Below are 12,735 nucleotides of genomic sequence, written 5' to 3' on the forward strand. Positions count from 1 at the left end.
GTAAAAATTTTTTATTTATATATTCAATATCATAAAATTACAAAAAATTAAATTATTTAAAAAGTATATTTCGAATCAGTGATTATAAAATATGTGTCATAGTAAGAAGTTCGGATTTTCAAAATATACCGTGTACCGTATAAGTTGTAAAATTAATAATAAATTATGAATATCATGTAAAACATTTTTCACGAAAATTTTTTGTTTTCGGCAAAAGTAAATTATGATACCAGAACAAAAGTAGTGTTTCGCATGTTCAATGATAAACGCAAAAAGTTAGAATTATTTTCTATTCAATGTAAATTTGACGTTCATTTTATAAAATTTATAAAATTGGTGACATTTATGGAGAACAATTTACCAATGGCAACTATAAGAATTTCAGGTATCGTTATTATAATTTCTCTTTAACATTGCATGATTACATAATTCTTTATTACCTATATAATGCAATAGTTGTATGTATAAATGTCTGTAAAAGTATTATTTACTTTCATGTTTATGATAAACAATAGTAATTGCAATGACAAGTTATTTTTTATATTTCAATCTAACTAGCATACAAATATTTTACACGAATTTAAAAAGAATTGGTTGTACATATAACATTTTACATTTTCATGCAGTTACAAAATAATTCTGTTATTTATGGTCCTTACACTCACAACAAATTTTGTGTGATTCAATTCGGTAATGCTATTTATTACCTGGTAACGTAAAATATTTAAAAATAAATACAAGGAAAAAATTATAAATCACAGTTACAAGTGATCAGGCAGTAACTAATATGAGCTAGCTGTAGCAGCATTCTAGCTCTATTATAGTATAATAAAAAAAATATTTTTTTTTTAATTTCACTACTTAAGAAAATTATTATTTAATAGATTGGTCAAACATTATTTTCTTTTAACAGTATATTGAATCTATATATTCTAGTATTATTAAAGTATGGGCAATAAAGAAGTACATAAAAATTACACCTGTGTTTTATGATAATGAGCAATCAAAGTTAACAAAAATCTTTTGTTATAAATTCAAATCTACTTAAAATATGTAAAACCGTATGTCACTTATTCCTTTTTATATTACGTACTATGTTACGCGTTTTAATTACATAATCTTCTGTATATATCTATATATAAATTAAAAATTTTTTCATCAATGAAATTAATTACTATGAAAGTATAAAGGTTAGAACAGATCGAATTTATAAATAATTTGGAATGGGATATAGGTATGTACGTACCAATGCCAGTTTCGTAATTCTCCATTCTAGTAATTATTAAATAAACAAGTTAAATATTTCGTATTATACATAAATGAGTTCATTAAAATATTCTAATTAACAATGTTACAACATGCTTTCTGGCAGTGGTGTTATAGATTCAATGAAAGTCATGTGGGCATTGTTATGTCAACAACAGATTATCAAATTACATTTACCGTGTTAATGCATATAATGCATTCATTACAATCAATAAATAAATAGAATAATATCCGAAATGACACTAGTAAAATTATCTAAAATATTTAATCAAATATTAAAAATTAATTTAGAATACTGTCAAACTATAAAATAAATAACATTAAGTACAACTAAGTTCAGTTGACATTTCATGTACGAAGTAGATTATTATAATGAAATAGACAATTTTGACATCAGTATGAAACAATGGTGCAAGACATATTTCTTATATTGTATTGAAGACATAATTCAATGATTCCACTGATAGCATAAAACAATCTGACCTCATTGAATGTTATATAACCTGTAACATATAGACAAAATGGTTGTTTTTGTCTACAGGATGGAGCACAGTCCATGGAGATTGACATACATTATGCAATATATTAATTAGATTAATTCATACACATATGTGATATAGCATTGAGCTAAGCATCCGTTCCTATATCCAGACTTCTAGAATCTTGATTAGAATCATGTTGGCTTCCATTTTCAGAAGAAGCACTGCTAGATAAACCAGACTGATCTGAACTTTTTTTTACTTTGGGCTTATATTCTGTAATAACGACAGTAACATTATTTACTGTCACTTCATTGGTTTGAGCCGTACTACGATCTATATTTTTAAGACGAGGCGGATGCCTATTTTTGCGTCGTGGCTTATCCAATTTACGGTCTTTTTCTTTACCACTACTCGTTGTACTACCTCCACTTCCACCCTCCTTCTTTCCTGGTTTCAAAAGTGGTACATATTGTTGCTGTGCAACCTACATATAAAGTGCTGTTAATATAATTATATTCCTTAATTTACATTATACTCTTAATATGTGTTAATATTGTCATAATATATTAAGAACATATTATACCAAAATTTTATAACATTATAACCTGTTGTGCCACAAGTTGGGGATTTATGCGGGGTTTCCGCGTAGAAGTTCCTTTTCGGACGTCACACATGAGGCACTTAAATGCTTCTGCGGTATTTCTATATGTGCAGACACTACAGTCCCAATAGTTTTCTTCCAAAACCTTCGCCTGACGTTTTCCACTTCCCGAATGGTTCATTGTTCATGAAAGTCAGTTTTAAAACACTGTACCTTCTCAAAAGAGAGTTCGCCTTCCTATATGTGCCTTCAGCCTCATTAAAAGAGATTTTATGAACACTGAATACTTTATGACAATCAGAATGCTCCAAAAGAGCAACAACAAAGATATTGAATAAAAATAATCTGCAATTGTCTAAGACAATATTTTGTGCATCAACTAAACAGGATACACAATTGTTGAATGTATTCATCTTTACAATACAAACCACCTATATCTCTTTGTTGTGTCATTCTGGTATACATTTTCTATAATGTATCTAAAACAAACAAAATATAAATTACTATAGCATAGCAATAAAGAGCAATAAATAATTTATAATATATTTTTGTAGTGTTAAATATACCATTACTTGTTGTTACTTGACAGGTAATTGTACCTATGTGTATGTACTTATACATACACTGTTTCCAACAATTGAATCAATTAATTACAGAAATATATACTTATTTCAATTTTCTGTTTCTTAATGTAAGGTATTATTTATTTTATAGACATACCAACTAAAAGTGCCAATGTTGGAACTTTTCTTGTACTAAGGGTTATCTGTCTTTTTTGTTTTATTATAAATTTTTAGTTTATTAATTGGAAAACTGGTATTCATATTAAACAACCATGATAAAGTATGATTCAAAGGAATTGATTTAACAAAGTTTAAATTCTGCTAATACAACAAACATTCCAAATATTATTTTCTTTAATGAAACAGATGGAATTCCTCACTTGCATATAAAAGTATCATTATTGCACATATACGACGTTCTCTTTGACAGTATTGTCAGTATATTCTATACATATGCACTAAATACTCTGACACATATACAATCAGGATACTTTTTTTATGTTTTGGGTCATTGTGAAATGATTACATTACACATAAAAAGCCATTAAAAATCAACTAACTCAAATATATTGACAAACAATCTATCTACAGCGCTGTTCCTCTATCGGTCGAACAGCGGAATGTTGAATACGGACCAAAATACTGTTCGGTTTGGCAACATTGCACATAGCAGTGCTGTACATTACAATAGAAAAACCCTTTTTTTTATATTTGTTTCAGTAAATATAGAAATTTGTATTCATTTTAATAAAGTACATTTGTTTAAACAAAGTTCTGATAAATAAAAAAAGATTAATTATTACAACGTTGTTATGAAATTCTATATTTGTAGAACTTCTATGTAAATCATTCGTTTCAATAATTTGTATCTGAGACCCCGAGGTACCGGTGACGCTGCATACGGATATTATGCCACCGGGGTGTCAGGGACCCCGAAGCAAGTAGCGAAATATAAGACCTGAAACTGAACAAATCGTGAAACTCACTTGTTCGGGGTAGTGATGGGTACGATCTGACTCCTTAATCAAGAAATACACTAAAAAAAATTAAAAATAATCATATTTTATTATTCCTTCGGGCCAGTTTTATGTAGGTGCTGAATCACGGGTACTTCGGGGTCCTAACACCCCTCGGATATCCCGTGCTTCGGGGTCTCCGATACCCCGAGGTGTTTCGCAGAGAGCGCCACTGATGTATCCGGGTCCCTGACAACCCGGACGCCTAACGTCGGTATGCAGAATCACGGGTATTTCGGGATCCCTAACACCCGAAGATGATATCAGGTCGGTATTCATAGGGCGGCATTGGCGCAGCGGTGTTTCTGACACCCCTGGATGAAATCAGGTCCGTATGAAGAGGGCACAGTCAGTATAATAATTGTCCTCTGATCTTTTTCTGGAGTTTATTTAATTTACTTTATTTGCTTCTGAAAGCGGGGATCACTAGCGCTACCTATCGGCAACTATCAGAAGTTAATTACCAACTTATCGACAAATGGTCAACTTATCGATCAACTATTTGGCAGTCGATAAGTTGACGTTCAGGGGATATCTGGGACCCCCTAAATCATGACCCCTCAAAAGCAAAGGCATGTCCAGTCTTCTACATCTATAGTCACTGGTAGATGTGACAGTGCTGGACACTGTAGCTGATAGTCCTAAGTGCTACGTGGGGGTTTTTTCTTCTTTCACTAAGTTTGATAAAAATATAACAAAACATATGTAAATGTAATTGCGAAGAGAAGCAACAGTTTGTTATATCAAATTGGGCTGGGTGGTATGGTATGTTTTATGACTGTACACTGATACTAACGGTTACTTTAAATATTCTTTGAAGGTTAACAAATATAAACAATAATACAGATTAATGATACTTTCTCCATATCGAAATTTATTATTATAGAATACATTTCTGTTTACATTGAACCTGTGAAATATAAATAGAATATATTGAATAATTTAAAGTAAAAATAAGAAAAAATTGTATTATCAGGATATATCAGATGAAATGGATAAATCATGGGATCATCCATGGACTACAGAAGAAATGCGAAAAAAGAGAAGAGAATGGAGTTTAGCAGGTGATGCAGGACTTCTCAAACATCTTCAGCAATTTTCTGAAGTATGATTTAAATTTATAATGCAGGTTTCTTTTGCAACCAATATAGTAAAAAGATATGTACATATATGTATAAGATTCATACTTATTTATAATACTTCTTTACAGAATTTGGTATCAAAAGCTAACAAAGTTGAGGAGACCTTGGATTCACTGACAACTCAGTTACATGAAACAACAATATTTATAGATAATGTTACTAATAGATCATTAGCTTTAGCCAATACTCAATTTATTGAGAGCCGTGTACAAGAAGATGATATAGAGATTGAAAAGAAAGTAGAGACATCAGTACAGGTAGATAAAGATTGTATAATATCAAATTAATAATTTTGATTATTAATATGTGGAACTATTACATTATATATAGGAATGTAAAGATCAGGATTTAGTAGCTGCAGAGTTAATAGCCACTGTTAGCGATAGTATAAAACAAGGACTGAACATAATGAATGAAAAATATAAAGAAATGGAGTTTGTTGATAGTGATAGTGAAGAAGAAGAAGACGAAGACAATAAAGTAGTACTAAGGTAAATATATCTGCTACATAATTTTTTGTTATAAAAACAATTCATTCAATTATTAGTAATTTCATTTTAGTGTTGTGGGACCAAATAATCCATACCAAGATCGACCTTTACCTTATGTCATTGGCTCTGAAAAATGGAAAAATTCAAGTAAAATTGGTTTAGAAAGTAGTAGTAGCAGTGAATCAGAGCAAGTAGATGAGGAGGAATCAGATAGTGAGGCTGATGATACTGCAGCATTCAAGAATCTTAATCTGGATCCTAAATCAAACCTAGTTGGATTATTACCTTCTTTGAATGAAACATACATGGATAATGACAAAATGGATGTAGTCAGTCAAAATAATATAGATTCTATTTCTGAATCAGTTACTCCTGATAACAGTGTACCAAAGGTTTGTACAACTTGCCTAACATCTATACTTTTATTTCATATTGTACATTGTAATGCTACAAAAAATTCATATTATTTCTTTAGGTATCATTATCAAATGATTCAGCACCAAATTTTGCAGAAGAATTAGCTAAACGATTAGGTACCGTTCGACAAGCTCAAAAACCAACTGTTATGGACGAAAAGAGTGAACCGTCGATAAATCGATTTAAAGGTATTCACATGAATGGAATAATTTTTATATCTCATCAATATTTAATGGTTATTACGTTTATTTCAGAGGATCTATTTGCACCGGAAGAAGATGAAAATGTTTCAATTGATAAATCGAAAAATATACTTAGTGAGAGTAAAAAGTTTGTGAATGACCAATCTTCGGAAAATCTGTGGAAGGAAAAACCGATCAAACCTTATAAGAATATCATACCAGCTAGCATTGATGTACCACCTCCAATTAGTACAATTTGTAGGTATTATCCCACTTAAATCTTGTATAGTTTAATATATTATAAACGCTTTACCAAAATTCTGTATCTCTAGCTACTAAACCAAAATCAGCAATTGATGATTTGTTTGCTGATGCTGATTCCGAAGATTCCGATGATATATTTTCATCAAAGAATACAGTGAAAACAATTACAAAAAATAAACACTTAAGCAACAGTAATGTCTTGGCAGATAAAGAAAATGCGCAAAAGAAATTTTTAGACATTGTGGCACCAACTCACATGGCTACAAGTACGCCGGACACTGATGTAAATACTACTAATCTGTTTAGCGATGATGAAGATATGGGCGATCTCTTTGGATCATCTAAAAATCAACCACAAAATAAAAAAGTAAGATTACATCAAATAATGCTACAGTTGACGACAATTTTTAGTAGGATCGAAAGATTAATATGTTTTTTGATTCAGAAACCTGTAGGAGGAATCTCGATACTGGGAAATATTTTAACTGCAGATGTTGAAAACAAATTATCGAGTAGGATTTCGCGGACCCAGTCGTCTGGATCTTCCGGTACTAATACGCCAACGACTTATGGAAGCAGTACAAATAACGAATCTGCGAATGATCGTTCGCGAAATATTGTGTCGAATGATAATGTTAGTGAACGAGATTCTATTGAGATAGCAAGGAATAACGCAGTAAATTTAGCCGTCCCCAATGAAAGCAACTATAGTAGTGGAATATCGAATCCGTCATTGAGTATTAATAACACAGTTGGTTCGAGCATAGGGTAAGTTTTAAAATTTTCATTATTATGATTATTTATTTCATTTTTAATATAGATAAAAATACATTGTTAATATAAATAGAAATTGCATCACTTTGGCGACGGGACTTTACAATAAGTTAACTGAATAAATTAAACTTCTTGCTATGCTTGCCTTTTGCAAGTATAAGAACGGGGACGCGTGTCAGACACTGAAAATGTCATTGAATTGATGATCCAAACATTAGTCATCCTTCATTGCGTTGTAGTGATTGTATCGTTGAGAAACACAAGCTGCAAAGCAATCTCCTACAGTTTACTATTATCTCATCCTGAAACAGTATCTCCCGGACGCATATGTTTTTTATTATAATATTATTTTTACCCGCATCTGCTCTTAATTATACCATGCAAAGTAAGTGCGACATCATTTTACAATTTATATTTTGTATTTATTTAATTTCATTAATCCATACATAACATTCTTTAACATTTTTCTCTTATATCGAGTATTTATTAGTTTCAGTTATTAACTTTAATCCGCACAAATAGGTCCTTCACAGCATTCCGGATAAGGTTTGCTTAAATCCGTTTGCCGATATCCGATTTGTTTTCCTTCTTGGCATCGGTACGGTGCACATCTAAAACATTTAATCATATCTAATCTATCTAGTTTATCTAACAAATATTGCAAGTAAAAACACGTTATTTGTGTCACAAGACTTACCCAATCATCGTTATACTTCCATCTGGGTGGCATGAAACGTCAGTGCAGTTAATATAGTGTGTTCCAACACTGAGATCTTTATCTCCATATCCTTTACAAGTTCCTGCTTAGCAAAAATATATTTATACAATATGATTCTTCGAAATTTCGGTTCTCTTAAATTCTATCCTTACTTATTAAACATTATACGGAATACCATTCCTTGGATATTAATCTTATTTGTGAATAATAACAAAATTGAAATGAAATTATCTTAATGAGTCTCGTGAGAATTAATTGGATGCAACGGTTCGCCTGTTTCAATTCAGATTACGCTCTATCATAAATTGCATTTTACACTTTCAATCTGTTATTTTGCACTTATGGTACGTTCAGTGATGGTGCTTATGTTTTATAATTATTTTCTGATACATTAAAAGGAATTCACGTACCTCGCACTTCCGAAAGCAAGCATATTGCCATTAAAAGTGACACCAATATGATGGTCTTCATCTTTCAGTAAACGATTAGATTTAAATGGTTCGACTTACTAAAAATACTGTCGTATCGGCATTCGAATTTCTCTTTTATATCCCCTTTGTCCCTTCTTATCTGCGCTGACCTTTACGCAATCATTCGTATTGTAGCCTCAGTAACTCTCTGTATATTCAAAATATTATGATCTTCTTACAAATCAAATATTTGAAACGAGTTCAAGGTAATCCTTTTTGAAAATATCTTTTTGAATATTAAATTCTACTTTAAAGAACGTTCAAAGTTAAAAAATGATGGTCACTTTTTTGCAATTGTTATTTTTGTTTCATCAAAATGTTTATGTGACTGTAGAGTAATTAATTTAATAAACTGAAAATATTGCGCAAAAGTTATTTTTATCTGTTTCAATTGATAAATCAGTGCGCGCTTTGAAAACAGCCATGTTGGCGCCATCTAAAGATGAGCGGGAAGACCAGAGATTTAAAAAAATATATTTCATAAGCTCTACGGCGGTCTTTTTTAAAGAGAGCGCTTCATCACGCTTAGGTCGCATTGGTGGTACTATTTTTAAAGCGTGCGTGGTATTGTTTATAAAATTAAAAAACATAAAAATAAGAAAATTTATTCTTCTTATTTGTTTCAGTATTAATTCACCGCAGATGACATCGACCCGTTTAAAATCGGAGGAGATCTATCGTGAAAGGGTAGTCAGCGACAGTCTATTCTCAGCACAAACTCGCAACCCGATCAGTGTTACCCCGAATTCGACGAACAATCAGTCGCAGAGAGAATCAAACGAGAACGTTCTATCTACGGAACAGGATGATGTGTTCGAAAACGAAGATCTGTTTGGTCCACCTCCGTTACCGAAAGCGGATTCTAAGCTAGCAAAGTCGAAGGTGTCTTCCCTCTTCGACGACTCCGATTCCGGTGACGAATTATTCTCAACGACCAGTTCGGGTTCTAGATCTCAAAAGAGCAGCGATTTCTTCACGTCCGGTGTACAACATCCTGAAAAGGCGAAAACTACTCCTCGAAAAGGTCTCTTCGACGAAGAAATCGACATATTCGGTAACAAAGACTCGCCGGACATCGATATCTTTGGTATAGCGTCAAAATCACCGGCCAAACCGGAAAACAATATTTCCAGTTGGAAAATTCCGGACATATCGAACGATGGCCTCTTTGCGAGCAACGCCAAAGACACGATAGTAAAAAGTAACACGATGGAGAGGAATCAAAGCGTTGGAGTACCGAAGAAGATCAGCCTGTTCGATGATGATGAGGACATCGATGACGCGGATTTATTTGGCACGAAGCCTGTTAAAAATGAAGCCAAAAGCGAATCTCGTATCTTGAAGGATGATGATGATGAGAAGAAGAAGAAGGAGAAAGAGCATAAGGAGGAAGATGAATTGTTCTCTGCTAAGAAACAGGCAAACGACAAATCTTCTATAGGAACGACTGCATCGGGTACAGATAACGTCGAGCAAGATGTATCCACTCTTTCGAGTGAAAAAATGGATAAGAATGTTCTGTCGGGTAACAGTTTGTTCTCCAACACTATCGGAACACACGGATTGGTCTTCGAAGATGACGATTACGATGATCTGTTTAGTACAAAGTCTACTAAGAGCGTGATTAAGGAAGAAACGAAAAAAAGAGAGTGTACGATCAAAATCAGAAACAATAGATGATACAAAAGAGACTTCAGCTAACGAGATCAAAACGTTAGATGAATCTAATATATTTGCAAAGGCTGAAGAACCGAGCGTCTTTGATACAACGTCGAACAAAGTAGAACAAAAGAATGATAAAGATGTACATAGAGTTTCTTCTGCGGAACCTAGTGTCGCAGAAGATATTGAAAACGAGACGAAGAAGAGTCCTCCGAAATCATTAGACATTCAAACAGTTGCTTCGTCATCTCCGCCCGAGGAGAACGATCAGGGAACGAAACGAACGGTTTCCGGTAAGATAAAGAACTTGATGGGAAAAATGGGTGATTTAAAGATACTTTCACCTATGGACGTACCACCTTTATGGCGAAGAAGCGAAGAGAAAACGGACGAAGAAGATAGTACAGCAGATAGAGACAGCGATGACGGCGGATGCATTAGTATACAAGGTCATAGTTCATTAAGTGCATCTGGTAACGTATATCATTTACATTATTTGTCTGTTTCAAGTTCTAATAGTATTATTTATTGATATCGATATAAATAAAAATAAACGAATCATTTTATGTTTTGTTATAGAGGATAGTACTACTCAGAAACAATCCTTACAGTCGACGATTTCAGGGGAAAGCAACGTAGAAAGTGCTATTAGTTTTGATGAGCCTGTTCAAGTAGAAACGCTATCTACTACCGCTTCGAAGGTAATTATAAAACTAAATTTTGTATATTACTATCTTACCGTTACGAAACCTTTTTGTTGAACCTTTTAAGGTACCGATTATTCATTGTAAATCATTTCATGTGCGAGGGATAAATAAGGTATTAACAGTATATTACGTTTATCTCTTTCCAGACGCGAGTCAGAATACAAGCAAAACGTCGACCTCAGAGCAGATATGCACGTAAGTCAGCCTTAACACAAATCGGAATCGATTTCGATACTGTAGATGCCTCGGAGAGCAACTCGCAACATGACAGTCATGGTAACCCGTCTCAGAATATTTTTAATAAAGACCCAGTTTCGCATACAGTTTCACATACTGTCGCCACGAGTTCCGATCGTTTGATTTCTGATAATCTTCACCGAACCACCGATGCTAATATTTTCTTAACCGCGGACGATAAATCTGAACTTGGTAGTTTAAGTAAGGAAAGTTCAATGAGTGCTAATAAGAACACTTTGCTATCACCATCTACCGACGAGGAAGACCTGTTCGATGTACCACCAGATTTGCCTGAAGATCCACAAAGAGAGGATACGCTGTTCGGTAGAGCCCCTATTCTTTCGCCGGTAGAGCAAGTCATTTCTGAAAGGATGTCTACGAGTTTTAAACCATTAAAAGATACACATATCAAACAGATTAACGGTACAGATGGAGGGATAGAGGAAAATACACAAAAGACAGAAGAGAACAATGTATTGGATGAACCTAATAATGACTCTAATGGAAAAATTACGGTTCCACACAAGAATGAGGAAGAATTCAAAGAAGAGAACACTGAAGCCAAAGACGAATTGAATGATGTAGTTGATCCATTACGAGACAGCACTCACGATCCGTTGAAAGATCCCAGCCAATTGTTTGCTTTCGTTACGAAAACACCATCACCAGAAAAGGGCAAAAATCTATTGTTTTCCGAGGATGACAGCCTGTTTTCTAGCCGAGGTAAAAAGTCAACCGAAGAGCAAACCACGAAAAAGTCAGTCCTGGATTTATTTTCCGACGACATGGGTGGTGATTTATTTTCTACACCTCTAACTAAACCTTTAAAGAAGCCTTTGAAGGATACGAAGATTAGTCTGTTCGATGATGACGAGCAGGATGACGAAGATGATAGTTTATTTGGTCCTGTTGTAAAGAAATCGTCGGTTAAAAGTGAATCCATAAGAAAGCCAGCCGTACAGCAATCTGGGAAGAAACTAAGTTTATTCGACGACGACGACAACGATACCAATTTATTTTCCGAGTCATCGGAGCAGACACAAAAGTCAGACTCCGGAAGTGTTCAGGAACAGTCGAACAAAAATGAGATTTTCGCGAGTATCGTCGAGCCTGTGAAGACTTCGCACATTACAGATATTTTTGCCGATCAGTCAAGCGGGGAAGATGATATCTTTGCAAGCAAAACTGTACCGAAGAAGGTCGTCACATCGAAATCATTATTTCCCTCTGATGATGACGACGACGACAATGATAATATTTTTGGTAAAAAATCAACGACTGAAACCTACGTAAAGTCTACGGCGACGCGCTCAACTATTAAAAAATCGGTCACAAAAGATTTAAAGAAAACCGCTGAAAAGATCGGCGATGACCCTTTAAGTATTTTACAGGATGATTAATCGTTTTTAATAGATTCTATATATTTATATTTATATTTGTTCCTTAATTTTTAAGTTTCTCGATTCGATTTAAATTATAATGTATTAAAAATTGAATATACAGGGTGTTCGACAACAGGTGTGCAATATTTTAAGGGGTGATTCTAGGGATCAAAATAAGACGAAAATCAAGAATAACGAAATAGCGTTTATGGCTTTGTTTTCCAGTTATTAACGTTTAAAAATTCGAGTAAAAAGCGTCAGAAACCTGCAATCCGCTCAGTACCGACCACCGAACTATTCAACGATTCTTCTAAGTTTCTACTATTCAACGATTCTTGGTTATGACTGTACCGACCCCTGC

General features: G+C 33.5%; 3 protein-coding genes across 5 annotated transcripts; 1 reads left to right on the forward strand and 2 right to left on the reverse strand.

The window, feature by feature from the left end:
- Positions 1–3: 3 nt before the first annotated feature.
- Positions 4–3,543, reverse strand: LOC114879107 (YY1-associated factor 2). 3 transcript variants are annotated; one of them, XR_003789853.2, is made up of 4 exons: positions 2,916–3,543; positions 2,354–2,828; positions 1,839–2,232; positions 4–1,769 (listed from the first exon to the last, which is right to left on the reverse strand). XR_003789853.2 is itself a non-coding variant. In XM_046289609.1 (3 exons), the coding sequence occupies exons 2-3, from the start codon at positions 2,528–2,530 to the stop codon at positions 1,894–1,896; spliced, it is 516 nt and encodes a 171-aa protein (XP_046145565.1). In that variant the 5' UTR covers positions 2,531–2,828; positions 3,070–3,543; the 3' UTR covers positions 4–1,893. The 3 variants fall into 3 exon arrangements, 2 of the variants coding, with proteins under 2 accessions (XP_046145565.1, XP_029049522.1); XM_046289609.1 differs by having other exon boundaries at positions 4–2,232; positions 3,070–3,543; XM_029193689.2 differs by having other exon boundaries at positions 4–2,232.
- Positions 3,544–4,532: 989 nt separating this feature from the next.
- On the forward strand, positions 4,533–12,537 carry LOC114878984 (WASH complex subunit 2A). The gene is given in 13 exon segments (XM_046289809.1): positions 4,533–4,693; positions 4,905–5,033; positions 5,139–5,327; positions 5,401–5,561; positions 5,632–5,953; positions 6,037–6,166; positions 6,233–6,418; positions 6,493–6,791; positions 6,870–7,192; positions 9,013–10,006; positions 10,008–10,521; positions 10,628–10,749; positions 10,902–12,537. Coding segments are annotated over 13 exon segments (4,863 nt in total). The 5' UTR covers positions 4,533–4,690; the 3' UTR covers positions 12,393–12,537.
- Positions 7,599–8,646, reverse strand: LOC114879131. Its single transcript, XM_029193741.2, has 3 exons — positions 8,327–8,646; positions 7,896–7,998; positions 7,599–7,809 (listed from the first exon to the last, which is right to left on the reverse strand). Exons 1-3 carry the CDS (start codon positions 8,385–8,387, stop codon positions 7,704–7,706), a joined length of 270 nt encoding a protein of 89 aa, XP_029049574.1. The 5' UTR covers positions 8,388–8,646; the 3' UTR covers positions 7,599–7,703.
- Positions 12,538–12,735: the final 198 nt, after the last annotated feature.

Source organism: Osmia bicornis, chromosome 2 (assembly GCF_907164935.1).
Source record: "Osmia bicornis bicornis chromosome 2, iOsmBic2.1, whole genome shotgun sequence".
Taxonomy (NCBI): domain Eukaryota; kingdom Metazoa; phylum Arthropoda; class Insecta; order Hymenoptera; family Megachilidae; genus Osmia; species Osmia bicornis.